This window comes from Myotis nattereri (assembly GCF_964212035.1).
Source record: "Myotis nattereri genome assembly, chromosome: 18".
NCBI lineage: Eukaryota > Metazoa > Chordata > Mammalia > Chiroptera > Vespertilionidae > Myotis > Myotis nattereri.
In genome coordinates, this window is record NC_138093.1 from 18,823,319 (window position 1) to 18,848,914 (window position 25,596).

At 38.9% G+C, this 25,596-nt stretch overlaps 1 protein-coding gene across 1 annotated transcript in view; it reads right to left on the minus strand.

Moving 5' to 3' along the window:
• Nucleotides 1-5,190: 5,190 nt before the first annotated feature.
• The window catches only part of RC3H1 (ring finger and CCCH-type domains 1), a 61,031-nt gene continuing 40,625 nt past the window's right edge, over nt 5,191-25,596 (minus strand). The window contains exons 14-20 of the mRNA XM_081111873.1: nt 16,964-17,116; nt 13,546-13,759; nt 12,772-12,862; nt 12,512-12,644; nt 11,380-11,550; nt 10,331-10,446; nt 5,191-6,784 (exon numbers count right to left, since the gene is read on the minus strand). Coding sequence (XP_080967999.1) covers nt 6,634-6,784; nt 10,331-10,446; nt 11,380-11,550; nt 12,512-12,644; nt 12,772-12,862; nt 13,546-13,759; nt 16,964-17,116 — 1,029 coding nt within the window. The 3' untranslated portion in view covers nt 5,191-6,633. The remainder of the gene's footprint in view (nt 6,785-10,330; nt 10,447-11,379; nt 11,551-12,511; nt 12,645-12,771; nt 12,863-13,545; nt 13,760-16,963; nt 17,117-25,596) is intronic.

Genomic DNA, 25,596 nt, shown 5'->3' on the forward strand with positions numbered 1-25,596 from the left:
ATTTAAAGAGAGGAAAATGGTTCATTTCAAACGGGGTTCTTTTCCTTATTCCAAAAGGACTTCCAGGAAACAAAGTCTTCAAATAAGACTTTAGTTTGCCAAATGCTAAGAAATTATTCACACCCTGTGAAATTACAACCCATTGTCCATCTGTCTTCACTTTTTCTTTTTAAGTTGGAAATACTTGGAAAAAGTAAAATTTCATAAACTTCAGCAATTTAAAAATCAGCTATGACTTTAAGGCTCAGTACTTTTATTTCTGAACAGGTGGTGGAGGCAGGCAAGAAAGAATAGGGAGCAGAGGCAAGGAAAAAATAGGAATATAATAGGAATACAAGATTTTTAAAAAAGTATTTAGTCTAGCAATGATTTTTAACAGGAAATTTAAATTTCACTATGCAAAACTGTGATTTCATGAAATCATTCATAATCTGACTCAAATCTCATGGGCTCCTTTATTGACCTAGATTATTTTGTCTTGTTAAATATACCTCTGTAGGGCACAATCACATACAATCAATACGATTGGTAAATTACACAAGCTCTATCCCAAGCAAGTATGCATCAATGTTAAAAAGTTATTTTAAAAACAAAAACAAAATAAAACAAAATAAAATCCACCCAAAAAGGTGATAATGACTGCAGAATGTCTCGGGGAGACTGGTATGAGCCTAAAGACCAAATTGACCATAGTCAGGGGAACAGGGCAGCTGGGGTGACAAGGAAGAGACCACACACAAGAAGAGGAATCTCACAACTGGAAAATGTTAAATGGGTGAAAGGTTTTGTCCATTATCTTAATCTACTTTTCCACTGTTCTTGTTTCAAAAAGTCATAGATTCATCATAAAGTAGGATAATGAGGCCCATGCATCAATGAATAAAATGGGGGGAAAAATTTCCCCCCTATTTTCTTTCATTCCCAGAAGGTGGGAAGAGAAGGAGAAAGGGGACAATGAAAACTTAGTCAATACACCTGTTAAAAGTAGTCCCCAGGGCTGTGTATTAGTTGAACAGAGGATATAAAAATAATAAACAAGTTTAAACTGCCTTCAAATTTGAGGAATATTTTACAGGGTGGTTCAGATATGATAGCAAGAAGTGATTTTTTAAAATCAGGCAAAACAAAACAACCAGAAAACCAATTATTCACCCAATAGTTTTTTTCCATCCTTTTCTACATCCTTTCATGTACCAGCTGGGGTGGAGTAAGGGGCTACCTGACAGTTTCCAGTTATAAGATGACTCTCTGAGTGTACAACCTGGAATGGATGCCAAAGACTTGTGAGCTCTGTCTACTTAGAGTTAAACAAAACAAAACAAAACAAAACAAAAAACCCCAACCAATCAGAAACAGTGAGACCTCAATACAAGAAAATAACTCACCTTATGTTGTATATAATATACTAACTCCACAGGATTTTGTTTTCTATTTTCTTGTGAAAATAAAGGTTATTACCCTAGGGATGTTTTGCTCAGGAATAAAGTTTAGGGGAAATTCAGTGTTTGTCTGAAAGTTCAGAGGCTCTGAAAACAAGGATTCCAGTGGTAGGTAAGTACCTATATCACAATAGGATTTCAAAAGGCTCTTTACCCAGCTGGTTCAGTGCAGTATTGAAAATCCACCCAATTAGTAGAAGGTGTTACTTCTTCCTGGTGGTGGCAGTTTCCTGTTCTTAACATAACTAGTATTACTCCTCAATTATACTCTAATACATGTGAAGTATCTTTAGCAGTCAAAACAATCTTAAAAAACAAATCTTAAGTTGGTGTTTACTATAATTAATAGTACCTTTTGACAAAAACAGCTTTTTCAAGTGACTCAGAAAGGTTAAATGAAGAATTAAAATATATATATATTAACTGCAACCCACCTACAATTCCCAATAAGTCATTTCAGCAGGAAAATTTCATAAAGCTGAGCTAAAACAACAAATAAATATAAAACTCACAGCTGCCCAAGGTAGGGAGAATGTGGACCTGCAAACAGGCACAGGGGTAAAATGACGACAGCAGCAGACTGCTTGCTTGTCCAATCCTGAATGCTGAGTGACTGTTTTAGTTTAAGAGCTCTAATTTTCCTCTAAAAGGACAGGCCAATTTTTTTAGGAAGAGAACACTATAATAATGTAACATCAAATAAAAAATAAACAAAGTTGGACTCTAATAAGGTAAAAATCTAAGCAAGCACTGCAATTTCCAGGCAGGTTAATTTTTCCTTAAAAGTAACCGGGCCTTTGCTTTTAATGATATATAAATCATTACAGGTGCTTTTTACAGATAGATTTTATGTATGAAACCTTTACTCAATCCTTTAAAATGAGCAAAAACAAAGTGGAAGAAGGATGGTAAGACCTCCACCCACCACCATTTATATACATGAAATAGCCACCACATACTCTTTAGTGAAAAGAGCCTATTTTTCTTGGAATGTGATAATCTGACATATACAGCCCACAGTTAATTATGTCTCACCAGCCCATGACTTAACCATAGTGATAGGAGACTGTTCTTTAGGTACAAGTGAAAAAAAGCAAAAACACACAAGATGCTATCATGACAAAACAGTCTCAAAAAGAAGGGAAGGGACCACTTACACATAATATTATTAAAGATATTCCCTGATGAAAGAGAAACGGATGAATTTTCATTACTTTTACATTTTATAAGGCCAGCTAACTTTATCAGTTAACTTTAGATAAATCTTACACAGTACAGTCAACTCACAAATACTTAAAGGTTACACAATCAAAATGCTACTATTTTTCCCAAACCAAAACAGAGTAAACCACAAGTCTTTGGCTCTCCTTTAAAAAAAGAAAAAAAAGAAAAACACCAACACCCCAGCAGGTGACCATCCTGAACCAGACCTTTGCTTGCCTACCAGTAGGGCAAATGCCACATTTGTGCATCACTGAGTAATACTCCATTAGAAAAGGCAACTTCACAGAAGTTACTGGCTAAGCGAATTCATCTGAATGCTCTGTGCTGAGGCAGCCCACTGTCACTGTTGCCGATTGGGGAGGGCAGGGGGTAAATCAAGGGGCATTTGCAAGATAGAAAAGGGCCAGAAAATGAAAGAGAAAAACAACTTTGAGCTTCAACTCTGAAGGTCTGATGAAGTTATACATTCAAGATAGCAAATAAGAATCATACCAATTTTATGTCTTTTAGAAAAAGCAAAAGGATAAATACATGGGAACAGTGAGGCGAAGGGAAGGGGAACGGATGGGAGAAGGGACTCAGTCAGCCACATGAATGCTGTACCAGATAAACTGTGTGCATTCTGAGTAGCTGAATATTTGTAGCTGGCATTAGAAATAGTGTCTTGTCATTTGAATAATGTTAGTAGGAACCTCTGCTATAACTAACTTTTGATTAGAAAAGTAACAAGGAATGGATCTTTGGTTACGTTAGCCTCTGTAAAATAGCCAAGACAGGGCAAGCTACTGGACTTACATTGTGATAGTATTTATCAGTAAGGCAAAAGAGCTACACATAAGTCAAGAAACTGAATCCATATCTCTGAATCCGTATTTTCAGTACTTCTACACTTTTCCAGAGACCCCTTAAAAAAAGAATAAGTCAAAGTACTTTTATATTTCTAGCTATAAAATTATGGTCTTACTTGAACAGGAGTGAACACAGTGCTTATTATTCCCACCTTGGCCCTCTCAGAATTGTTCCAATCTGAGACGTCCAAGTCTTGATTTTGAATTCAGTGAAAGCAAGTAGTCATTTTCAGAAGAAATTAATATTTTAATAAGTAGAAAGCATAAAAACTTATTTCCTATCTGACAGGTTTAATCTCTTATTTCTAATGGCATAAATTTTAGAAGCTAGAAAAAATCAATGTCTTTCACAGATTTTGACCAAAATAGGCATTAAACAGTCAAGCACTTTTGCCACTTTCCCTTACAGGCTCATATATCATAAAGTAAATCACAGAGAAAAGGAAAAAAGAAACCCAAATTTTGAGGCTTTATCCTAACACTGCTTGTGAGCACTAGGAAAGCTTTAAGAATATCCAGGAGGTGGGCTACAGGCACATGGACAATATACTACTCCCCTGCCTTTCCATGCATCCAGCTTGCCTCAAGAGTGTGGGACCTTAGAGAGGTACAGCGAGAATTAAGGCTACCATTTAAGAGATGTTCCTACCCCCCCAAATAAATATACCTTAAAAAGTGAAAAACTATTTTCAATCAATTCAAAACAGTGGCTTTCCTGGTTTTATTCAGAAAAGGAACACTGTATAAATTAATCCCTGTTCCTGGCTAGTTTGGAGTATCAAAATGGTGATAGCTAGAATGAGAGCATTTGAAGGCCACAGAATAACAGAAGCTATCAGGCGTGGTAACAGATATCCCAATGGAATTTTACTTATTCTGAACTTTACCAAAATCAATATCCTTAAGTTTCATTTTGAGTTCCAAATTGAACATGTTAACATGTCCAAAGGAGAAGATCTGCCCAATTCTTCCCACAGAAGGTTGCAGGCCAAGAATGTTGCCTTTTATGGTTGTCTATATAGAAAAATGAAAAGTATTGGGGTTCTGTCAGACACACAGTTTCTCTCCTTCTCCCAAAAAACAATAAACACTTAAAGAATAAATATAAGAGGGTTTTAAGCAAAACAAAAAAAGCACAAAAGTATATTAACAAAAAAGAATATGGATTTCAAATGAAAAAAATGCCTCATCTTCATTCAGTGCTTCTACCTCCCAATCAGTCATTTTATCGCAACAGCTGCGCTCATGCGAAAAAATCCTTAAAACATACCCAATATATATACAGATATAGCTATGTATATATGTATATATATATATAATATATATAAATTTTTATTTAAATAAAAAAGAAAGCTCGAATCCCAAGCCAATATGTGTATATCAAATCCTTGACCAGCCAGGTCTGTAGGGCATAATCAAATTCAATGTGAAATAGTATATAAACACGGTGCCTTGACTGGGCAAATTAAATAATCGCTACTCAAAAGAGTGTTCTGTTTGGACTCTCCTACTGGTAGGCAATGGCAGGACTGAATTACCCCCCTCCCCACAATTTGTTAACATTATGATGGACACAGAGCTTAGACTGAGGTTATGACCTCAGAAGGAGTTAAGGGTTAAGAAAATAAGAAACAAGAAAAATACAAACTCTTGCTTTTACCCAACCAAAGCAATGCAGTAACATTACATAACCAGTGCTTTCTGTTTTAGTAGTATAATCCAGAAAGGGAAATTATAAAAAATCAGGCAAACAGAGGGATGGGGAGAGTGACTATATCCAATAATCCCCACCTAGCATGGTTTATAGGGTCTTAGTTCAGTACAGACATGGGCCATCAGAATATGTGCAGCAGAACTAACCAAATTCTTCTTTATTCTTTTTAACATTTTCATGGAGAATCTTTTCAGTATTGTAAAACCAAGTCTCTGGAAATTAACCTGTAGGTACTTCTACCTACTTGTGCTAATGATTCTGAACACCAACAACTGATCAATTCAGAAACTATTCCCAGGATCCAGGCAAACCTCTGAAAGCCAGGGGCACCAGTATTTAGGGATTTTATTTTATATTTTTGGGTTTTGAGGGTAAAATAAAAGAATTCAGTGAAATAATGTGGCTCTGTCCATTTTAACTTGAATTCAAGTATTGCAGTTTTAAAACATGGTTGACTGTGCTGTGCTGGTTTTTTAGCATTCTCTGATTTCATCCGAAGTTCAATTTAGAAAAGCACAGGTCCAAATTTCCAACCGTCAGCTCAAAGTAGGTTATACACTAACCAAGTATTTCCAGTGCTGACAAATTAGAGTTCATTCTTAAAATAATCTCCATACAAATCTAACCAACAATCTGAACACTGGCTCTGCTTTCAGATTACGTTAAGAGAATGAAAGGGTTCCATGACATGAACATGAGGACTTCAAGACTTGTCTGGCAATTATCTCTGAAAAGTTAAAAACAAAACAAGAAATGAAACCCCCCTGAACAAAAATACGTTTGAACAACATAGGAAACATACTTAACACATGAAGGCAGTGACCCAGAGAGGAAAGGATAATCATGGCTTCCAAATGACAGTTCTCAGAAACCTTGGTTTGCTGCACATTTTCTAACTGGTCTGTTACTGTCTTTTTGTTTATCAGGCACCAGAGAATTCTCAGAAAGGCTGGTGCTTTTTGTCTGTTTTAATTTATGGGGTTGTGATAGTGGGAAAGGATTGCAAGGCAAGAATTATACACTGGGTATGTAATAATACCAAAATACAAGAAAAACCTACTTCATTAAGATCATACAATTAATCAAACAGAGTGTATATATAATATCTTCTTTTTTTTAAAGCCCTGGATCCAAGGCGTCCAAAGTTATTAAAATAAAGTTCATTCACAGAACAAAAACAAATTTAATCTGAATTGCTTGCAGATACTGCTAATTTTCTTTTTCTTTAAATTAAAAAATGCATTAATGTGATCTATGTGCAGGGTTTGTTTTTAGTAGTGGTGTTTGTGCACATTGCCTCCGGTGCTTTCCCTGGACTTCTCTGACCACTCTCAGAGAAGAAGTTTAGAAGTTATCGTTCTGCTACCCTACGTCCTACAAATTGATTCGGAGCAGAACTCCTCATATTTTAGGGAGCAGAACTGGGTGTAACTCCTGATCTCTGGGAGTCATTGTTGTCTCCTCCTCCTTCAGGGTCCTCTGATAGGTTCAGAGAGCTGGTCTTGTTTGATAGGAGGCTGATATTCTCTTGTGTCAAGGCTGACCCATTCGGCACATCACTGTTAACATTAAAAAAAAAAAAGAAAGAGTTGGAATTTTTAAATAGGAGATAAAATGATTATTTAGTAGAATAAAATCAACAGGACTGTTCTTTCAGTAGTATGAAGACTAGGAATGGCTTTCAAACTTTAATTTACAGCTCTATATCCATGCTTTAGCACAGAGGTTCTCAAACTAAGGCTAGCTGCTGCCAGTTTTTGTAAATAAAGTTTCATTGGAACATAGCCTGCCTGTTTGTTTACATAGTGTCTATGGCTGCTTTCACACTATAATGGCAGAATTGAGAGTTTTGACAGAGACTATAAAACACATAATTTTAAATATTTATAATATGGCCTTTAAGAAAAACAATGCATGGGTTTAAATAGCCAAACTCTGAGCGTGAAAGTGACAAGGCATTAGCAGTTATCTATATATGTAAAAGCCTAAGTGACCATTATGACCGGTCAACTGCTCGACCAGTTGCTATGATGACATGCTGACTACCAGGAGGCAGACGCTCAATGCAGGAGCTGCCTCCGGTGGTCAGTGCGCTCCCACAGCCAACCTCCCACAGTCCCTCCCCTTGGCCAGCCGGCCCTGTTTGGCTCAGATCACCATCCAGGCTGAGGGACCCCACTGGTGCACAAATTTGTGCACTGGGCTTCTAGTTGTTATATATTGTCAGGAGGGCAACTCAGGACTATGTATCAACAGTCTCAAAATGTTCTAAGGGAATACTTAAAGATGTACAAAGAATTAACTTCAGGAAGAACCAAGAAGGCGGTATAAGGTATAAACCTGTATGTGCTGCCCCCCACAACAACATTAAAACTACAACTATAAGACAAAGCAGCTATCATCCAGAACCACGGGAAAGCTGGCCAAGTGGAAGTTCTACAACTAGAAGGAAAGAAAAAAGCGTATTGAGACCAGGTAGGAGGTGCAGAGGCACCAAGAACAGAGGTACAAAGATGCGCACCAGGAGGCTGCACCTGGTGCATGATTTTTTTCAATCGGAAGCGGATACAGACTCTCGAATGCACTGAACTCATTTACGGCGAAACTCTGGGGACCCAGAATCCTACGGGGAGAAACTGGACTGTCTTGCAGCGGGTCAGAAAGCGGGAGTGGCTTTCTCGCAGAGCTGCTCGCAGGAATCATTGTTGCTGTGGGGGTGTGGGACTCGGGACACAGAGACGGGGAGTCGCAAAGATGGCTGATGACAGCCATTGCTGTTTGCTCCGCCCTGGTGATTCTCTGAGAACCCGCCCCACTCAATTTACATCCCCATCCAACCTGTGCACAGCAGGGCAAGGGAACTGCCTGCCCTTTTGCAGCCTAACCTAACAAATTGCAGCTGGGTCACAGAGCTCCAAAACTTCCAAACCCCAAACAAAGAGGAGAAATCTGCTGATATCGCTGTAGCTCCTGCTGGGTGGACTCACACAGTGGTCGACTTGGAGATCCAGGAGCCAGGGTACGCCTGGTCAGATACCAGATTTCAACTCCTCACATCCATAAGGGACACACTCAAGAAGCAGACTCACTGAGCACCAAAGCCCCACTGAAGCAAGTCCTACCCCATAAGGGTGTCTCCAGCACAGCAGTTCTTCCACTGTAGACACAGCGGGTCCTCGCAGTCAGCCAAAAATGCAGAGACAAAGAAACATGTCACAAATGAAAGAAATGGAGGAAAGCAAACTAATGGAGGACATAAGAGTTCAAAACCACAGTTATAAGGCTACTCAAGAATCTTCTACGAACCTCCGAGGAACTTAGTGAGACCTTTAAGGATCTTAATGAGAATGCCAAAAACATGGAAAAGGACTAGTCAGAAATTAAACATACACTGACTGAAATTAAAAAAAATAAACAGAGATCCAACAACAGACTAGAGGATCCCAAGAATCAAGTCAAAGATTTGAAATACAAAGAAGCAAAAAACACCCATCTGGAAAAGCAAAACGAAAAAAGAATCCAAAAATACGAAGATAGTGTAAGGAGCCTCTGGGACAACTTCAAATGTACCAACATCCGAATTATCGGGGTGCCAGAAGAGAGAGAGCAAGATACTAAAAGCCTATTAGAAGAAATCATGACAGAAAATTTCCCCTACCTGATGAAAGAAATAGATTTACAAGTCCAGGGAGTGAAGAGAACCCCAAATAAGAGGAATCCAAAGAGGACCACACCAAGACACATCATAATTAAAATGCCAAGGGCTAAAGACAAAGAGAGAATCTTAAAAGCAGCAAGAGAAAAACAGTTAAGTTACCTACAAGGGAGTACCCATACGACTGTCAGCTGATTTCTCAACAGAAACCATGCAGGCCAGAAGGGAGTGGCAAGAAATATTCAAAGTGATGAATACCAAGAACCTACAACCAAGATTACTCTACCGGGTAGAGTCTACCCAGCAAAGCTATCGTGTAGAATTGAAGGTCAGATAAAGAGCTTCACAGACAAGAAAAACCTAAAGGAGTTCATCACCACCAAACCAGGATTATGTGAAATGCTGAAGGATATTCTTTAAGAAGAGGAAGAAGAAGAAAAAGGTACAGATAAAAATTATGAACAACAAAGTGACAACAAATAAATATCTATCAACAAGTGAACCTAAAAATTAAGTCAGAATAAACTGGTGAATATAACAGAAGCAGGGGCATAGAAAGGGATTGGACTGACAATTCTTGGGGGGAAGGAGCTTGGGGGGTACGGGAAGAGACTGGACAAAAATCTTACACCTATGGATGAGGGCAATGGCAGGGGGTAAGGGCATGGGGTGTGGTGGGAATCAGGTGGAGGGGAGCTATGGGGGGGGAAAAAGAGGAACATCTGTAATAATCTGAACAATAAAGATTTATTAATTAAAAAAAGAATTAACTTCAATATCGTTTACTGCAGGGTGGTTCACAATATCTGACAGGTATCCTTCCAAACCTGTAGAATTATTATTAGATGACATGAATAGAACAAATTAAAAACCAGGGAGATGGAATGGTGGGTGGGTTTTGAAAGAAGCTAAATGCCCACACTTTTTTAAAAAGACTAGAAAGGTATACATCAAAATGTAAACATTGTTTTTTCAAATAAATTAAAAAGCAAGGGAAAGAAGGAAATGTAACCAGTCTTAACAGATAATTCAATTTTGGATCTGTTCTAAAATAAAATTTTAGACTCCTAAATTTATGTGAAAATATTCTTTCTCAATGTATACAGAACAATGACACTTTAAAAATCAAATCATGCCAAAACCGGTTTGGCTCAGTGGATAGAGCGTCGGCCTGCGGACTGAAAGGTCCCAGGTTCGATTCCGGTCAAGGGCATGTACCTGGGTTGCGGGCACATCCCCAGTAGGAGATGTGCAGGAGGCGGCTGATCGATGTTTCTCTCCCATCGATGTTTCTAACTCTCTATCTCTCTCCCTTCCTCTCTGTATAAAGTCAATAAAATATATTTAAAATAAATAAATAAATAAATAAAAACATTTAAAAAAAAAATCAAATCATTGGGGTATTTCTGTCATGACTGTGTAATATATGACTATGCAAATGACTCTTTACCTGAATGTCAATGTAAGATCCTCGGCTGGAACCTTAGCTTGTGGTTCTGGTTGTCCATTTTCTGCTTGCTTACTTGTATTCAATTTGCTTTTCATATCCAGAGAACACTGGTTCTCCTTGAGAGAAGGAAATAAATTCAATTAGCTTCTATTTAATGGTGCTAATGGAAGAGAGATCAAACAGAGATAATAGAAACTGATGATCCAGAAATCACATAGTTTTGTAAAATGACTAAAGAAACAGGCAGACTAAAAGAGAGACATACACAATAGAGTACAATCCAATTGTTCACTACCCAAGCTGAACAATAAGGGGGAGAATGCCTCAAGTTAACATGGAAATATCTCACATAAATGAGGACTTAGAAAAAGCAAGCCAAATATAAAATCTATCTATAATCTACTTAATGAAAACAGAAAAACTACCCCATTTATTTGCTTAGAAAAAATGTGAAAGCTACACAACAACAAAGTCAGTTACATGCAAGCTGGGGGACTGGTTCAATCCCCTAAGATTCAAAATTTACCGAAATGGACGTTAGTACACTATGAAGCAAAGCCTAAGCACATCCATGGATATAATGCCACAGGAAAGGGTGTGTAGATTGTATCCCATAAGAAAAGCCAGATCATCAATAACAAGGGCTATGAAAACTAGAATGCTATTTGGTAACATGTAGTACATCTTTATATAACATGACAATATCAGCAAAATCACAAACAACACACTCCCACTGCTTCCTTAATCAGCAATGTTTAACAGAAATGTAGTAACTTCCAAGTACCTGCCTTGTTTTCCCTAAACGTTTTTTTGTAATGCAGAATCCCAACACAAAGAACACAGTCAAATCAAAAGGGAATGAGGAGAGGAATGATAAAATAGGATGAAAGCCCATCTTCATGAGACTTATTCTAAGCATTTATTACTCCTTGGAGTGCCTTGGGGTGATGATTCTACAGTTCTGGGTGATTCTACAACTCTAGAGCTATGAGTTCCATGACGGACGTTTTCCTTTTACCTTCCCTTTCTTTTCCCACCGCAACACTCACCAAACTCAGTTCCCGGGTTCTCTTCCCGATTTCCCTTTCCACCTGGTGCAGTTCCAAGCTCAACTGCTCACTTGAGATCATTCCAGGCCATTTTGGAGGTGGTGGTGGTGGCTGTGACTGAGCTGCCAGGGTGTTCACCTCCCTCTGCAACACCAGCCTGTTACTAACAGCCTAGTGCATGAAGCCAAGCACATACACAATTCAACACATTTCACACCATGCACAGAAAGGCCAGGCCCGATTTTAGACCACAGCCAAAAGCAGCTTATCACTCAGGTATTTGCAATAAAAATGGTGCAACTGTAAGATACTGTCTCTTTCTTTGAGTACTATGTGAAAATAAAAACATAGAGGATTTAAACTTAGTGAATAGTAATTTGATCTTAGGTATAAGTAGCTCTTAAAGAAGTCAACATTAAATGTACATTCTTCCCCCTTTTTATTTACATTTTTCTGAAGTAAATCCTTTAATTTCAATGAAATCTCACTAATGGCAAGGAAGGACCTTTAACCACAGTTGAGTTAAATATGTGATAAGCTTCCAAATGATGGTGATATTCTTTTGGGACAGAAAATGGGTCTAGAAATTTCAACTAAGATAAAACCATAAATCAGCAGCAACACTGAATTTGGAGTTTGAAGACCTGGGCTCATGTTTCAATCTCTGTAAAACTAAAAAACTTCAACTACAAAAGGGTAATAATAACATCTGATAACTTATAAACTAAAAGAACTGTATTGATGAAGGTGCTATTATTATACAGAGGCTATTTTTAAAAGTCAAAGATCTAAGCTTCTATTTTTAAAATATGTATAAATAAATGCTGGGACTTAAAGAATATAAGACAAATTTTAAAAAGTTAAAGAAATATAAGAAATTAAAAACCAATTTTAAGTTAAAGCACATGTTGATAAATATCTATTGTGAAAATTTAGATAACCTGTCTTCTATCCTCAAGTAATAAAATAATAATTTTTGCACCGTCCCAGAACTAAACTCTAAGTGCTTCAATTCTTTGAAGAAAGGACACCTATATACTAGTAACTGTTAAAGTGGTACTTCAAAAGATCCTCCTAAAATCTTTGAGCACTCTTCAAAAACTGGAGTAAAAAAATATCTATAGGCTGGTACCTCTAGTCCACGTAGCTGGGTCTGTTGGCTAATTTGATGGTTTAGCTGCTGCAATTCTAGTCGTAGCTGTTCCCTGTCAGCAGATGGAAGGGGTTTGCCATGACTGGCCACTTCTGACATGGATATTCTCTCCCTTTGGTGGGAAAGAAAGCATGGAACAAATTACAATGTTTGCTTTTAAAAAATAGTAACTAGAAAAACAAAATAAGAGAAGTTGAATAATTTTAAAGGTTTGTAAAAGTAAAAAGAATGACTCATACCTTTCACTGAAGTGTCCCTGAGAAGGTATGTTTTGATGAGGTGAGTAGGGAGAACCTCCCCAGCCACCATGGGTTCCATATGGACTGTAATCTGTAAGAGAAGAGTAACTCACTGTAGAGCAACACAGTCCACAGATTTGATTCTCCTAGGGCCGTGGTCGGCAAACTGCGGCTCGCAAGCTACATGCAGCTCTTTGGCCCCTTGAGTGTGGCTCTTCCTAAGCCTTAGGAGTACCCTAATTAAGATAATAACAATGTACCTACCTATATAGTTTAAGTTTAAAAAATTTGGCTCTCAAAAGAAATTTCAATCGTTGTACTGTTGATATTTGGCTCTGTTGACTAATGAGTTTGCCGACCACTGTTCATGGTCTAAAAGGCATAGGCATGGTATGTACACAGCTATCTGGAAAGATGTCTCCCAGTATAATAACAGGGCACTGATGTCTGTTTTTCCCCCAATGAAACATCAGTCTTGGCAATTTTTTTCTTTTGCTTCAATTAAAAAAAAATGAGAACGCATTATTTTAATAAAGAGTAATGAAGCTATTAAAAAACTAGGCAATCTTCATATAAGACATTCAATTTTAGTTTATACCCCTAGAATTGCCTGGGTGATAATTACCTTTCTACAGGGATAATTCCAAGGAAAAGTTTGAAGACAGATTGTCTTGGAAGATTATGGGAAGCACTGACAGTAAGAGAGTAGTAGGGAGGGTGCTGGGGGGTCATGTCTGTGAACCCTCTAGATGAGATTACCCGGGAAGTTCTTACCTGAAATATTAATAGATTTTGTGGGAGCTCCCTGAGGTGCCATAGCCTGCATTGGGCCAGCACCCTGATATATTGTTTTGGAAGTTCGAGAGATGGCACCAAACCGAGATACTGTTGGTCGGTCTCCAAATGGGATGAGGTCATCATCACTGGTTTCTGTTGCTCTTCTCTGATGATCCAACCGCTGGTCTCTCATTCCTTTACTCTCCACATTCTGATAAGTAAAATGAGAAATCCACCCCACACTTAGGTCTCTAATATAATTTCCTCTAACTGTAATTAGGTTGAAAAAGAGTACAGTATCCTTACTGCTAAGATTAAAATCATTAGTTGCCTTTGGTTGGTTGTCATATAAAACATCACTTTTTAAACCTTTGATCATTCCACAATATTATATTTTACTAGAGGCCCGGTGCACAGATTCGTGCACTGGTAGGGTCCCTCGGCCTGTGGGGATTGGGCCAAAACCAGCTCTTGACATCCCCCGAGGGGTCCCGGATTGTGAGAGGGCAGTTCTTGGGTGATGCACCCTGGAATCAGGCTCCCTCCTCTCTGGTTGCAGGTCCATCACCTGAGAACTGCAACTGCCAAGTCACTGCAGCTTCTGCGTTGAGCGTTTGCCCCCTAGTGCAGTGATGGCGAAACTTTTGAGCTTGGCGTGTCAGCATTTTGAAAAACCCTCATTTAACTCTGGTGCTGTGTCACATATAGAAATTTTTTGATATTTGCAACCACAGTAAAACAAAGATTTATATTTTTGATATTTATTTTATATATTTAAATGCCATTTAACAAAGAAAAATCAACCAAAAAAATGAGTTCCCGTGTCACCTCTGACATGCATGTCGTAAGTTTGCCATCACTGCCCTAGTGGTTAGTGTGCATATCATAGCTACTGGTCGGAGCATCTGCCCCCTGGTGGTCATTGCGCATCATACCTACCGGTTGCACAGTAGAACAGTCGCTTAGGCTTTTTATATACAGTGGGGCCTTGACTTATGAGTTTAATTCGTTCCGTGACGGAGGTCGTAACTCAAATTACTCATATGTCAAATCAACAGTGAACGAGTGAGATGTTCACTGTGACGTTCACTGCGCCAACTAGCGGTGGGGTATCTGAAGCTGGCTCGTAACCCAAATTTTAGCTTGCAACTCAAAGCAAAAAATCGGCCGAGAGACGGCTCGTATCTTGAAAAACTCGTTAGTCGGGACACTCGTAAGTCAAGGCCCCACTGTATATAGATATCATGAGTCAGCTCATATATACATTCAAATGTAATTTCATGACAAATATTTACCCTTACTAAATGAAATGTACTCTGGTATTTATATTGTTATTCTAATTCATTTCTTTAAAGACCCATCATGACCCAATCAGCTAATTTCAGAACTCAGTAGGTAGAAAAACACTGTTTAAAAATGTAAGTGCCACCACAGAATCTTCAAAGGGATTCCAGTCAGAAAGAAATAAGTATTGAAATAAATAGAAATGGAAATCTAATTGTAGACCATTGCTACTGAAAGTATATAGTGTGGGAGCAGCAGCAGCAGCGATTGGAAAATATTAGAAATGCAGACTCTCAGGTCCCACCCCAGTCTTTCTCAACTTGAACCTGCACTTTAACAGAACTTTAGGTAATTTTTTTGGACATTCATGTCTGAGAAACAGCTAAGAGATTTTCAATTACATCTAGGTTAGGTTGGCAAACTTTTTTATTTACTGATCTAAGGAAATGAGGTTTTTTTTGCTAATATTTGTTACTTTACTATAATAACCCTTTCTGAAAGCCAGATACAAAGCAAGGGTTTCTGTTATCTCTGCCTCCTCATCTCATTCCTGTTCTTAGACAGTTTTCTATGGCCGAAAAACATGTCCCCAATCACACCATAGAAAAACAAAAGGTTTATATTTTGCTTCTTCTTCCTCTACATCCCTTTCTATCTGTCTATCTCATTCCCTCCCTTCCTGCCTCCCTCTGGCATCTAATTATATTTATACTATAGGTATCACTTTACTCATTTATAGCAGTATTAGCATCTAAGTCTCCCTTTTCTATTAAGACAACTGGTCTTCTTTTAACCAACTGGACAAATATTTGTCTACGAAACCGTTGTTACAGTTAATAAGGGCAAATGTTAAAGAATAGTCAAGGCATACCTTTAACCCAGCAATACCGTTCTCTAAGCATAATTTCCACGCATGTGCACAAGAAGACATACACAGAAATGTTCACTGTAGTAGTGCACATAATAGTAAAAGATAAAAAATAGCCTAAATAAAAAAAAAAAAATAGCCTAAACATCCAACAGAAAAAGAAATAATTCATATATATATTTATTGTTGGATTTCAGTTATCCAATGGTATAGGATAAAAGCAGTTAAAATGAATGAACTTGAACTACAGGTATAAATTTGGATACATCTCAAAAACACTGCTGAGCCAAAGCTGGTTTGGCTCAGTGGATAGAGCGTCGGCCTGGGGACTGGAAGGTCCCGGGTTCGATTCCGGTCAAGGGCATGTACCTGGGTTGCGGGCACATCCCCAGTAGGAGATGTGCAGGAGGCAGCTGATCGATGTTTCTAACTCTCTATCTCTCTCCCTTCCTCTCTGTAAAAAATCAATAAAATATATTAAAAAAAAACAAAAAACAAAAAAACAAAACATTGCTGAGTGAAAATGCAAATTGAAGTATATAATATATAAGGTCTATAAACATGCAAAACAAAATGGTTTAAGAAGTATAAAATTATCTATACAATGATAATTCAGGATAGAGGTTACCTCCAGGGAAGGAGGGAGGGGAAACAAGAGATTAGGCAAGATTAGGCAAGTATATACAGGAGGATTTAACTACTTTTGTGAAGTTTTATTTATTTTTTTAATAAAGAAGTAATTAGGATAAAATACTGATAATATTAAGCTTGGGTACACTGGTGTTACATTATTTTTTTGTTTAGAAAAAAATAGCGTAAGTATAACATTTCAGTATACCACAGCTCACTTGAGGTTAAGTAGCTGCAAATCTGACTCAAATACTACTATTGTTCACTAGATTCCACTTTGTTGCTTAAACTTCAATGTTGTAGAAGAGTTATAATTTCTTGGACAAGAAATCCAGGATCTTGATTAATTATGCAAAATAATTTAATTTTGTTTCTAAACTGTTGTTGGGTTAACTGCTAGATGTACAGAAATATAACAAATGTTCTTCTTTGTCTAGGTAAGTATTAAAATATTTTTATTTACTCCCCAAAAAACAAACAAAAAAGTATAGTTTAAATATAATTCAATTGCATAGTATATAATATGGCCTGAAACACTTAAGCAAAGCTCAATTATGTATCTGTACTATAACAGGGGATAATTTACTTGGTTATCTTGGCTTATATTAATTATGGCTTAGTTATTACACATACCATCATTTCCACACTCCCTGCTGCCACAGCATCTTTGGGTTTTGCATCTTTGGTTCCAATGTAGGAGCCGATGGTGTCACATGACCAGGGAGAGTATTGGCTATAATCATTTCCTTTATATTTCCCAGCTACCTTCAATTCTTCATCCAATAACTAAAGAAAGGGGGGAAAAAGAAAAGAATAGGAAATGGGTCTATGAATAACAACACAGAAAAAGCAGGAATTTCTTAGAACATCATGCTGAAACAAGGTAATGGTGGTTATTTGATTTGTCACAACAGATTTTTATAGAATATAAAACATATACAACAAGTGAAGAATGATGTTTAGCCTTTACATTTTGTTAGCAGAAGTCAGAAAGGAAGTATCTCAGTGTCTTTCAAGGAATCAAGCTGGAGTTTTGAGGTTTGATCATCTTCTTCCTCATTAGATCATATCAATATGTAAGCAAATATGTACCAAGCCCTCAAGTTTTGCCAACCCGCCCCTTCAATGTTTCTTTCAATAACATTCCAGGTAAAAAAGAGTATTAAGACTATTTTGAATGTTCTATATAGTTATGTTCTATATGGTAATAACTTTTTTACTTAAATCTCTTTAACAGTAATAATTCATATCTTGAAAAATTTCTTGTCCTGAGGTTGACTCAATGGAGTGAAAAGGATAAGATGCGAAGAAGAAATAAAATGGAGAAACTAAGATGGCGGCATAGGTAAACACCGGGAGATTGCTGCCTCCCACAACAACTTCAAAAATACAACGAAAAGACAAAACGGACATCATTCAGACCTACAGGAAGGCTGGCTGAGTGGAAATTCTACAACTAGAAGGAAAGAAAAGCACACTAAGACTCAGAGGAGCTGCGGAAGTAAAGTGCAGAGGTACGGAGGCTCGCGTGCGCGGAAAGGGGTTGGCACCTGAGGACGCGGCTGTCTTTTTGAATCGGGAGGGAGTCACAAGCTCCCGACTGCTCTGAACTCAGGTTCCCGGAAGTCTCTGGGGACCCAGGACTCATACGGGGAGAAACTGGACTGTCTGGCAGCAGGCAGAACTCGGAACTCGAGGGCGGCTTTCCCTTAGAGGTGCTTGCAGCAATTATCGGGACACTGAGACGCGGGGCCCCTTAGGGCAGGGCTGAGAATCCGCCATAGCTGCTTGCTCTGCCCTTTGATTCCCTGAGACCCTGCCCCACCCAGGCTGCAGCAGAGGCTTTTGTATATGAATGCCCTGGCCCCTTGCAACCTGAGAATTACCTAACAAATTGCACTTGGGCCAGACAGACCCAGAACTTCCAAGAGAAGGCCCAAGGCCCCATAGCAGCTTGCATTGCTTCACAGCTGGGCCTCATCAGGGCACCTCCAAACTCCAAAAAAGGAAGGGGAATCTGCAGTTCTCTTCGTAGCTCCTGCTGGGTGGCCTCAGGCAGAGGCTAAATTAGCACCTCCTTAGATCCAAGAGCCAGTGTACCCAGATGTCAGAAGGGGACCATCCGGATTACAACGCCTCAGATCCATAAGGGACACACTCAGGGGGCAGACTCAGTGAGCACCAAAGCCCCACTGAAGCAAGTCTTGCCCCAGAAGGGTGTCTTCAGCACAGAAGTTCTCCCACTGCATACACAGCTGATTCTCACTGCCAATTGGCCTGGAGGTCAATTCCTCCCAGTGATCCTACAACAATCAAGGCATAACTACAACAAGACTGTGCACAAAGCCCACAAGGGGGTGCACCAAGAGTGTCCACCTCAGGTAACTGAGGAGGCTGAGCCACTGGGCCCTATAGGACATCTAGCACACAAAGCCACTCTACCAAAACAGGGAAGCATAAAAAATGCGGAGACAAAGAAACAGGTCACAAATGACAGAAATGGAGGAAAGCAAATGACTGGATATAGAGTTCAAAACCACGTTTATAAGGTTTTTCAAGAATTTTATGGAAACCGCCGATAAATTTAGTGAGACCCTGGAGGATATGAAAAAAGACCAACTAAAAATTAAGCATACACTGACTGAAATAAAGAATAATATACAGAGATACAACAGCAGACAAGAGGATCCCAAGAATCAAGTCAAAGATTTGAAATACGAAGAAACAAAAAATACCCAACCAAAAAAGAAAGAAAAAAGATTCCAAAAATATGAAGATAGTGTAAGGAGCCTCTGGGACAACGTCAAGCGTACCAACATCAGAATTATAGGGGTACCAGAAGAAGAGAGAGGGCAAGATATTGAAAACCTGTTTGAAGAAATAATGACAGAAAACTTCCCCTACCTGGTCAAAGAAATAGACTTACAAGTCCAGGAAGCGCAGAGAACCCCAAACAAAAGGAATCCAAAGAGGACCACACCAAGACACAGTATAATTAAAATGCCAAGAGCAAAAGACAAAGAGAGAATCTTAAAAGCAGCAAGAGAAAGACAGTTAGTTACCTACAAGGGAGTACCCATACGACTGTCAGCTGATTTCTCAACAGAAACCATGCAGGCCAGAAGGGAGTGGCAAGAAATATTCAAAGTGATGAATACCAAGAACCTACAACCAAGATTACTTTATCCAGCAAAGCTATCATTCAGAATTTAAGGTCAGATAAAGAGCTTCACAGATAAGGAAAAGCTAAAGGAGTTCATCACCACCAAACCAGCATTATATGAAATGCTGAAAGGTATTCTTTAAGAAGAGGAAGAAGAAAAAGGAACTCTTACCATTTACCACAGCATGGATGGAACTGGAGAGCGGATAAATACCACATGATCTCACTCATTTGTGGAATATAATGAACAACATAAACTGATGAACAAGGACTGATCCAGAGACGGAGAGGCATTGATTGTACTGTCCGGACTTGGAGGGAAGGTAGGGGAGGGTGAGGGTAAGGGGGAAAGATCAACCAAAGGACTTATATGAAAGCATATAGGCCTAACCAATGGTCACGGACAATGGGGGGGGGGGGGGGGGTTGGGGGTAACGTGGCGATAAGGACATATATGTAATATCTTAATAAAAAACATTTAAAAAAAGGATAAGATGCATAATTTTGTTTTCTCAAGATGAAATCTGAAATTATATAATGACAGAATAGCTATTCTAGGTCTAATGATTTTTACTAAATTCACAACATTCGTACCTGTGTAATGTTTTGCTGTATTCCACGTGCTTTGATGCACTCTCTCTCTCTCTCATACGTTCAAGTCCACATGATCTAACCAAGGCTCCATCAGTCTAGGGCAGTGCTAGAACTACAACTTCAATACTGCTTTCACTTCAGATATATATACCGATCCCTAGGGGCCACTGGTACACATAACTGGCTCTATGCCTACCTCCATCTAAAACAATCTTGTTTTCTGAATTATCAGTATTGGTCTTCTGTGTGGCACAGGGTCTGCTGTTTCCAAGTATCACTCAGTTTCAACCACAACTCCTACTTCTATGGTTAACACCTTTTTTGTTTGTCCTACCTCTATTTTTAAACATATATTTTTATTAATTTCAGAGAGGAAGGGAGAGGGAGATATAGAAACATCAATGAAGAGAGAGAATCATTGATTGGCTGCCTCTTCCATGCCCCACACACTGGCGATCGAGTCTACAACTGGGGATGTGCCCTGACCGGAAATCGAACTATGATCTCCTGGTTCAAAGTCAACGCTCAACCACTGAGCCACTGTCCTACCTCTATTTTTAAAATTCTGTCTCTGTTATCATTTCTCTTCCACTTACAAACTTTGTGTGGAACAACTAGCTTTTTAGAGACATGCCCTACTAACGAGGGCCTTTTCCCCTGACCATAATGTATTATGCATCTGTTAAAAAGAATGAGAAAAGGTTATATACTGACAGAAAGACATGCAGTGTAATTGATTAAATGAAAACAAAAAACAAACAAAAAAATACAAAACACACACAAAACCTTAAGATATATTACTAAATACTTATTAGTTCACCCACAGAAAAGTTGAAATATCTAATAAACTGACGATATAAAAAATGGGAATTTTGGAGAAATTTTTGTTATGTATTTTTACAATGTATAAAGTTAACACAACTCTATGTATGTTATTTATAAGCAGAACTGAAATTTAAATACAGTTGACCCATGAACAACACAGTTTTAAACTGCATAGGTTCAGAACTAAGATGGCGGCATAAGGTATACATAGACCTGTGCGTGCTGCCTCCCACAACAACATTGAAACTACCAACTATAAGACAAACAGCTATCATTCAGAACCATGGGAAAGCTGGCCCAGTGGAAGTTCTACAACTGGAAGGAAAGAAAGAAGCGCATTGAGACTGAGTAGGATATGCAGAGGCACCAAGAACAGAGGTACGGAGTTGTGCGCCAGGTAGGCTGCAACTGGATGCGCGGTTTTATTCAATCGGAAGGGGTTACAAACTCTCAAATCCACTGAGCTTGTTTGGGGCGGGATTCTGAGGTCCCAGACCCCAAGGGGAGAGGCGGGACGGCCTTGCAGCAGGTCGGAAAGTGGAGGTGGCTCTCTCGCAGAGCTGCTCGCTGGCACTTGGGGATGCGAAGTCACGGAGAGGCGAGGAGTCACGGAGACGCCATTGCTGCTTGCTCCGCCCTGGTGATTCCCTGAGACCCCGCCCTACTCAATTTATATCCCCGCCCAAGCTGTACCAGTGGCACAAAAGGAACCACCTGGGCTTTTGCAGCTTAACCCAACAAACTGTAGATTTCAACTCCTCGCACCCATAAGGGACACACTCAAGAAGAAGACTCAGGTTCAGAGGAAGCCGGAGCCGGATCCGGCTGGGCCGGCGACATGGAACCACTGTACCAACAAACGCACAAGCAGGTCCACCAGAACCAGTTTCACATGGGACACCGGGAGACGGCAGACAAGCAGTCTGTGCACTTAGTAGAAAACGAAACCCAAGCAAGCACACCCGATATTCAGCCAGCTAGAACGCCTGGAGATTTTATCCAGCAAGGAGCCTCCCAACAAAAGACAGAATGCCAAACTTCGTGTTGACCAGTTAAAGTATGATGTCCAGCACGTGCAGACGGCTCTCAGAAACTTCCAGCAGGAGAGACAGCGAGAGGAGCTTCTGACTCACACCTCCACCCCCAACGTGGGATGCGGTGCCCCATGCGAGGCTGCGATGGCCCCTGTGAGTCTGAGACGGCCCCAGTGAGGCTGAGACAGCCCCTGTGAGGCTGAGACGGTCCCAGTGAGGCTGAGATGGTCCCTGTGAGGCTGAAACGGCCCCTGCGAGGCTGCGACGGCCCCTGGGAAGCCGGCGGAACCGCGCAAGCCGCCCAGAAGGCTTCGTCAACAGCCCGCGAACCAGCGCGCAGCCCCAAGCACAACTATCACCCAAAGGGCAAGAGGGGCGAGAGCAGCTGTAGTGTTGCTTTCTCCTCACTTTTGGTAACAAAATCCTCATTTTAAACATAAGAGGACACATTATTTTCAAAAGCCGTTACGTGTCTCTGTACCCTTTCTGAGTAGAGCGTGAACAAGTCGTGAGAGACCTTTCCGAACACAGGGACAAGTCGCGGATGGAAATAGCTATATTTTCCATGTGTATGACCTTTGACCTGGCAACAAAAAGTGTACACCTATGGACGAGGACAGTGGGGGGGTAAGGGCAGAGGGTGGGGTGGGAACTGGGTGGAGGGGAGCTATGGGGGAAAAAAAGGGAAACAACTGTAATCTGAACAATAAAGATTTATTTAAAAAAAAAAGAATAAAAAAATAAATAAACTGCATAGGTTCACTATACACCAGCAGTTCTCAACCTGTGGGTCGCCACCCCTTTGGCAGTCGAATAACCCTTTCACAGGGGTCGCCTAAGACCATCCTGCATATCAGATATTTACATTACGATTCATAACAGTAGCAACATTACAGTTATGAAGTAGCAACAAAAATAATTTTATGGTTGGGTCACAACATGAGAAACTGCATTTAAAGGGCCAGAAGGTTGAGAACCACCGCACACAGTTATTTTTCAATAAACATATGGTTGGCCCTGTATCCCCAGGTTTTGTACCCAGAGATGCAGAGGGTCAAATGTATGCATAGTTCTATGCCAGTTTATACAAGGGCCTTGAGCATCTGTGGCTATTGATATGGGGGCATGTGCTAGAACCAATCCTTCATTGAGGGACAACTACACAGTAGAAAAGTTTTGAGGGAGTCAAAAGTTTTCACTTCACAGGGTTGGCACTCCTAACCCCCATGCTTTCAAGGGTCAACTGTATATAGCTTTGCATGTTAGTAACTAGTTATTATTCACTGAATGCCTGCTATGTGCCACATGACTTATGTCTCATTTAATCTTCATCGCATCACTATGAGTAGGCTTCATTATGCTTGATTTACAAATAGAGAAACCTGAGCCTCAGGGTCCAGGGAGGCTAGGGAACTTACAAAAGATCACACTGGGTGACACAGCTAAACCTCAAAGATGTTTGATTCCAAAATTAGCTCACTTTTCACAGTGTCATATTGCTTTCCATAATTCTTAAAAAAAAACACACACACAGTAGGGCATAACAAGGTTCTAGGATGTCTCTTTTACAGTTTTCCATCATGTAATGTTTATATTTTACAAGTAAAATTACATTAATAAATGTTATGACTTTCAGAGACCCAAAAGGTTACTGTTTATTTATTACACATGATCTTATGTACTTCACTTTTCAGTTATTATCTGTCAGATAGCAATGTTGTTTAGAATAATAATTCTACACATAAAGGATGTGAGACATTTTTCTTACATAGCATCAACTGCAACACTGCTGAGAAAGTCTGTTTGACATAAAAAAACCCCACCATATATACATACTATAAGCTCAGGCAGTATGTATAATCAACAAACCAGAATACATATCAACAAAGCAAAGGCTGTTTGTTTTTTTTGAAAAGATGAAACTGATAAGTCCCTAGCATGACTGAAAAAATTATTAAGCGATGTCAGAAGTGGAAAAATGAACACCACTACAGACCCTGTACACATTAAAAAGATAATAATATTCATTCAAGGTGACTATTAACAGTGTCCTGTAAAAATACAAAGAAGATAACCCCCCAAAGTATGGCTTACTGCCTTGTAGCACTTTTAATCAGTTTATTCTAGCAACCTTATTTAAGCATTTTTTTTTTCTCTAACATTCATTACTATACTAGCCTGGCTCTCCTATTCTTTGAATAATCTTTAGCATCCTGCTACTTTCCTCATTATTTATTTAATATATTTTTATTGATTTCAGATAGGAAGGGAGAGATAGAACATCAATGATGAGAGAGAATCATTGATCAGCTGCCTCCTGTACTGGGGATTGAGACCACAACCAGGCATGTGCCCTTGACCAGAATCGAACCCATGACCCTTCAGTCCACACGCCGGCACTCTATTCACTGAGCCAAACCAGCTAGGGCAGTTATTTAAATAAATATTTGGCATATCTCATTTATACAAATAGTATAAACTAAGGAGAGGGGAATTTCATTAATTTGGTAAAATCTACAAAAAAGTAAATATAATGATGAATTATTAAAAGCTCCATTCACTGAACGATTGCAAATAAGTCAAGAATACATGCTATCATTCCTTTTATTCAAAACCATTCTGGAGGACTAGCTATCACAAGATAAGAAAAAAACGAGACATAAGGATTAAAAAGAAAAATGGTCATTATTCACTGAGGATATGACTGTGTGCAAGAAAATCCATAAAAATCCACCAACAAATATAAAAATTAATAAGGAAATTTAGCAAGGCTGCTGAATATGAGGGCCAATACACAAAAATATTTTTTCTCTACATTAATAATAAAGAGAAAATAAAATTTCAAAAGGATTCCATTTAAAATAGCTTAAAAATCAATTAGCTAGAAGTTTAATGAAAGATGTGCAAGACTGAAAATTATATGACTGAGAGAAATTAAAGAAGACCCAAGTAAGTGGAGGCAACATGCTCTTGGAGACTCAATAGTGAAAAGATGTCACTTCTCCCCAAATGGATCTAAAGCAATACTGTCTAATGAAAATATGAGACTCACACATGTAATTTAAAAATTTCTAACAGCCACATTAAAAAAATAAAAAATTATTAAAATTAATTTTAATACTATGTATTTGTAAAACTAATACTAGTATATCCAAAGTATTATCATTTTAATATGTAATTAATAGATATATATTAATGAATATCTTGCTCTTGGGGGTACTAAATCTTCAGATCAGTGTACATTTTATGCTTATAGCACATGTGAATTTGGACTAGCCACATTTTTTGCACTCAGTAGTCACATATGACTAGTGGTTACATATTGGACAGTGCAGATCCAGAGAGTCAATGTAATCATAATAAAAATCGCAGCAGACATTTTTGTGGACAGCAATATGCTGATTCCAAAAGGTGCCTGGCAAGTCCAAGGACCAAGAACAGCAAAGGTAACCTTGAAGAACAAAACTGACAAACAAACATCACCAATTAATAAGACGTATTATAAAACTACACTGAGATAATGTGGTGTTGGTCTAAGTACACAGAAATATATCAATTAAACAGAATATGAGTCCAGAAACATATCTAGTCTCCTGACCATGATAAAGGTGACTACAGGGCCCTGGGAAAAGAATGGTCTTTTTATTAAA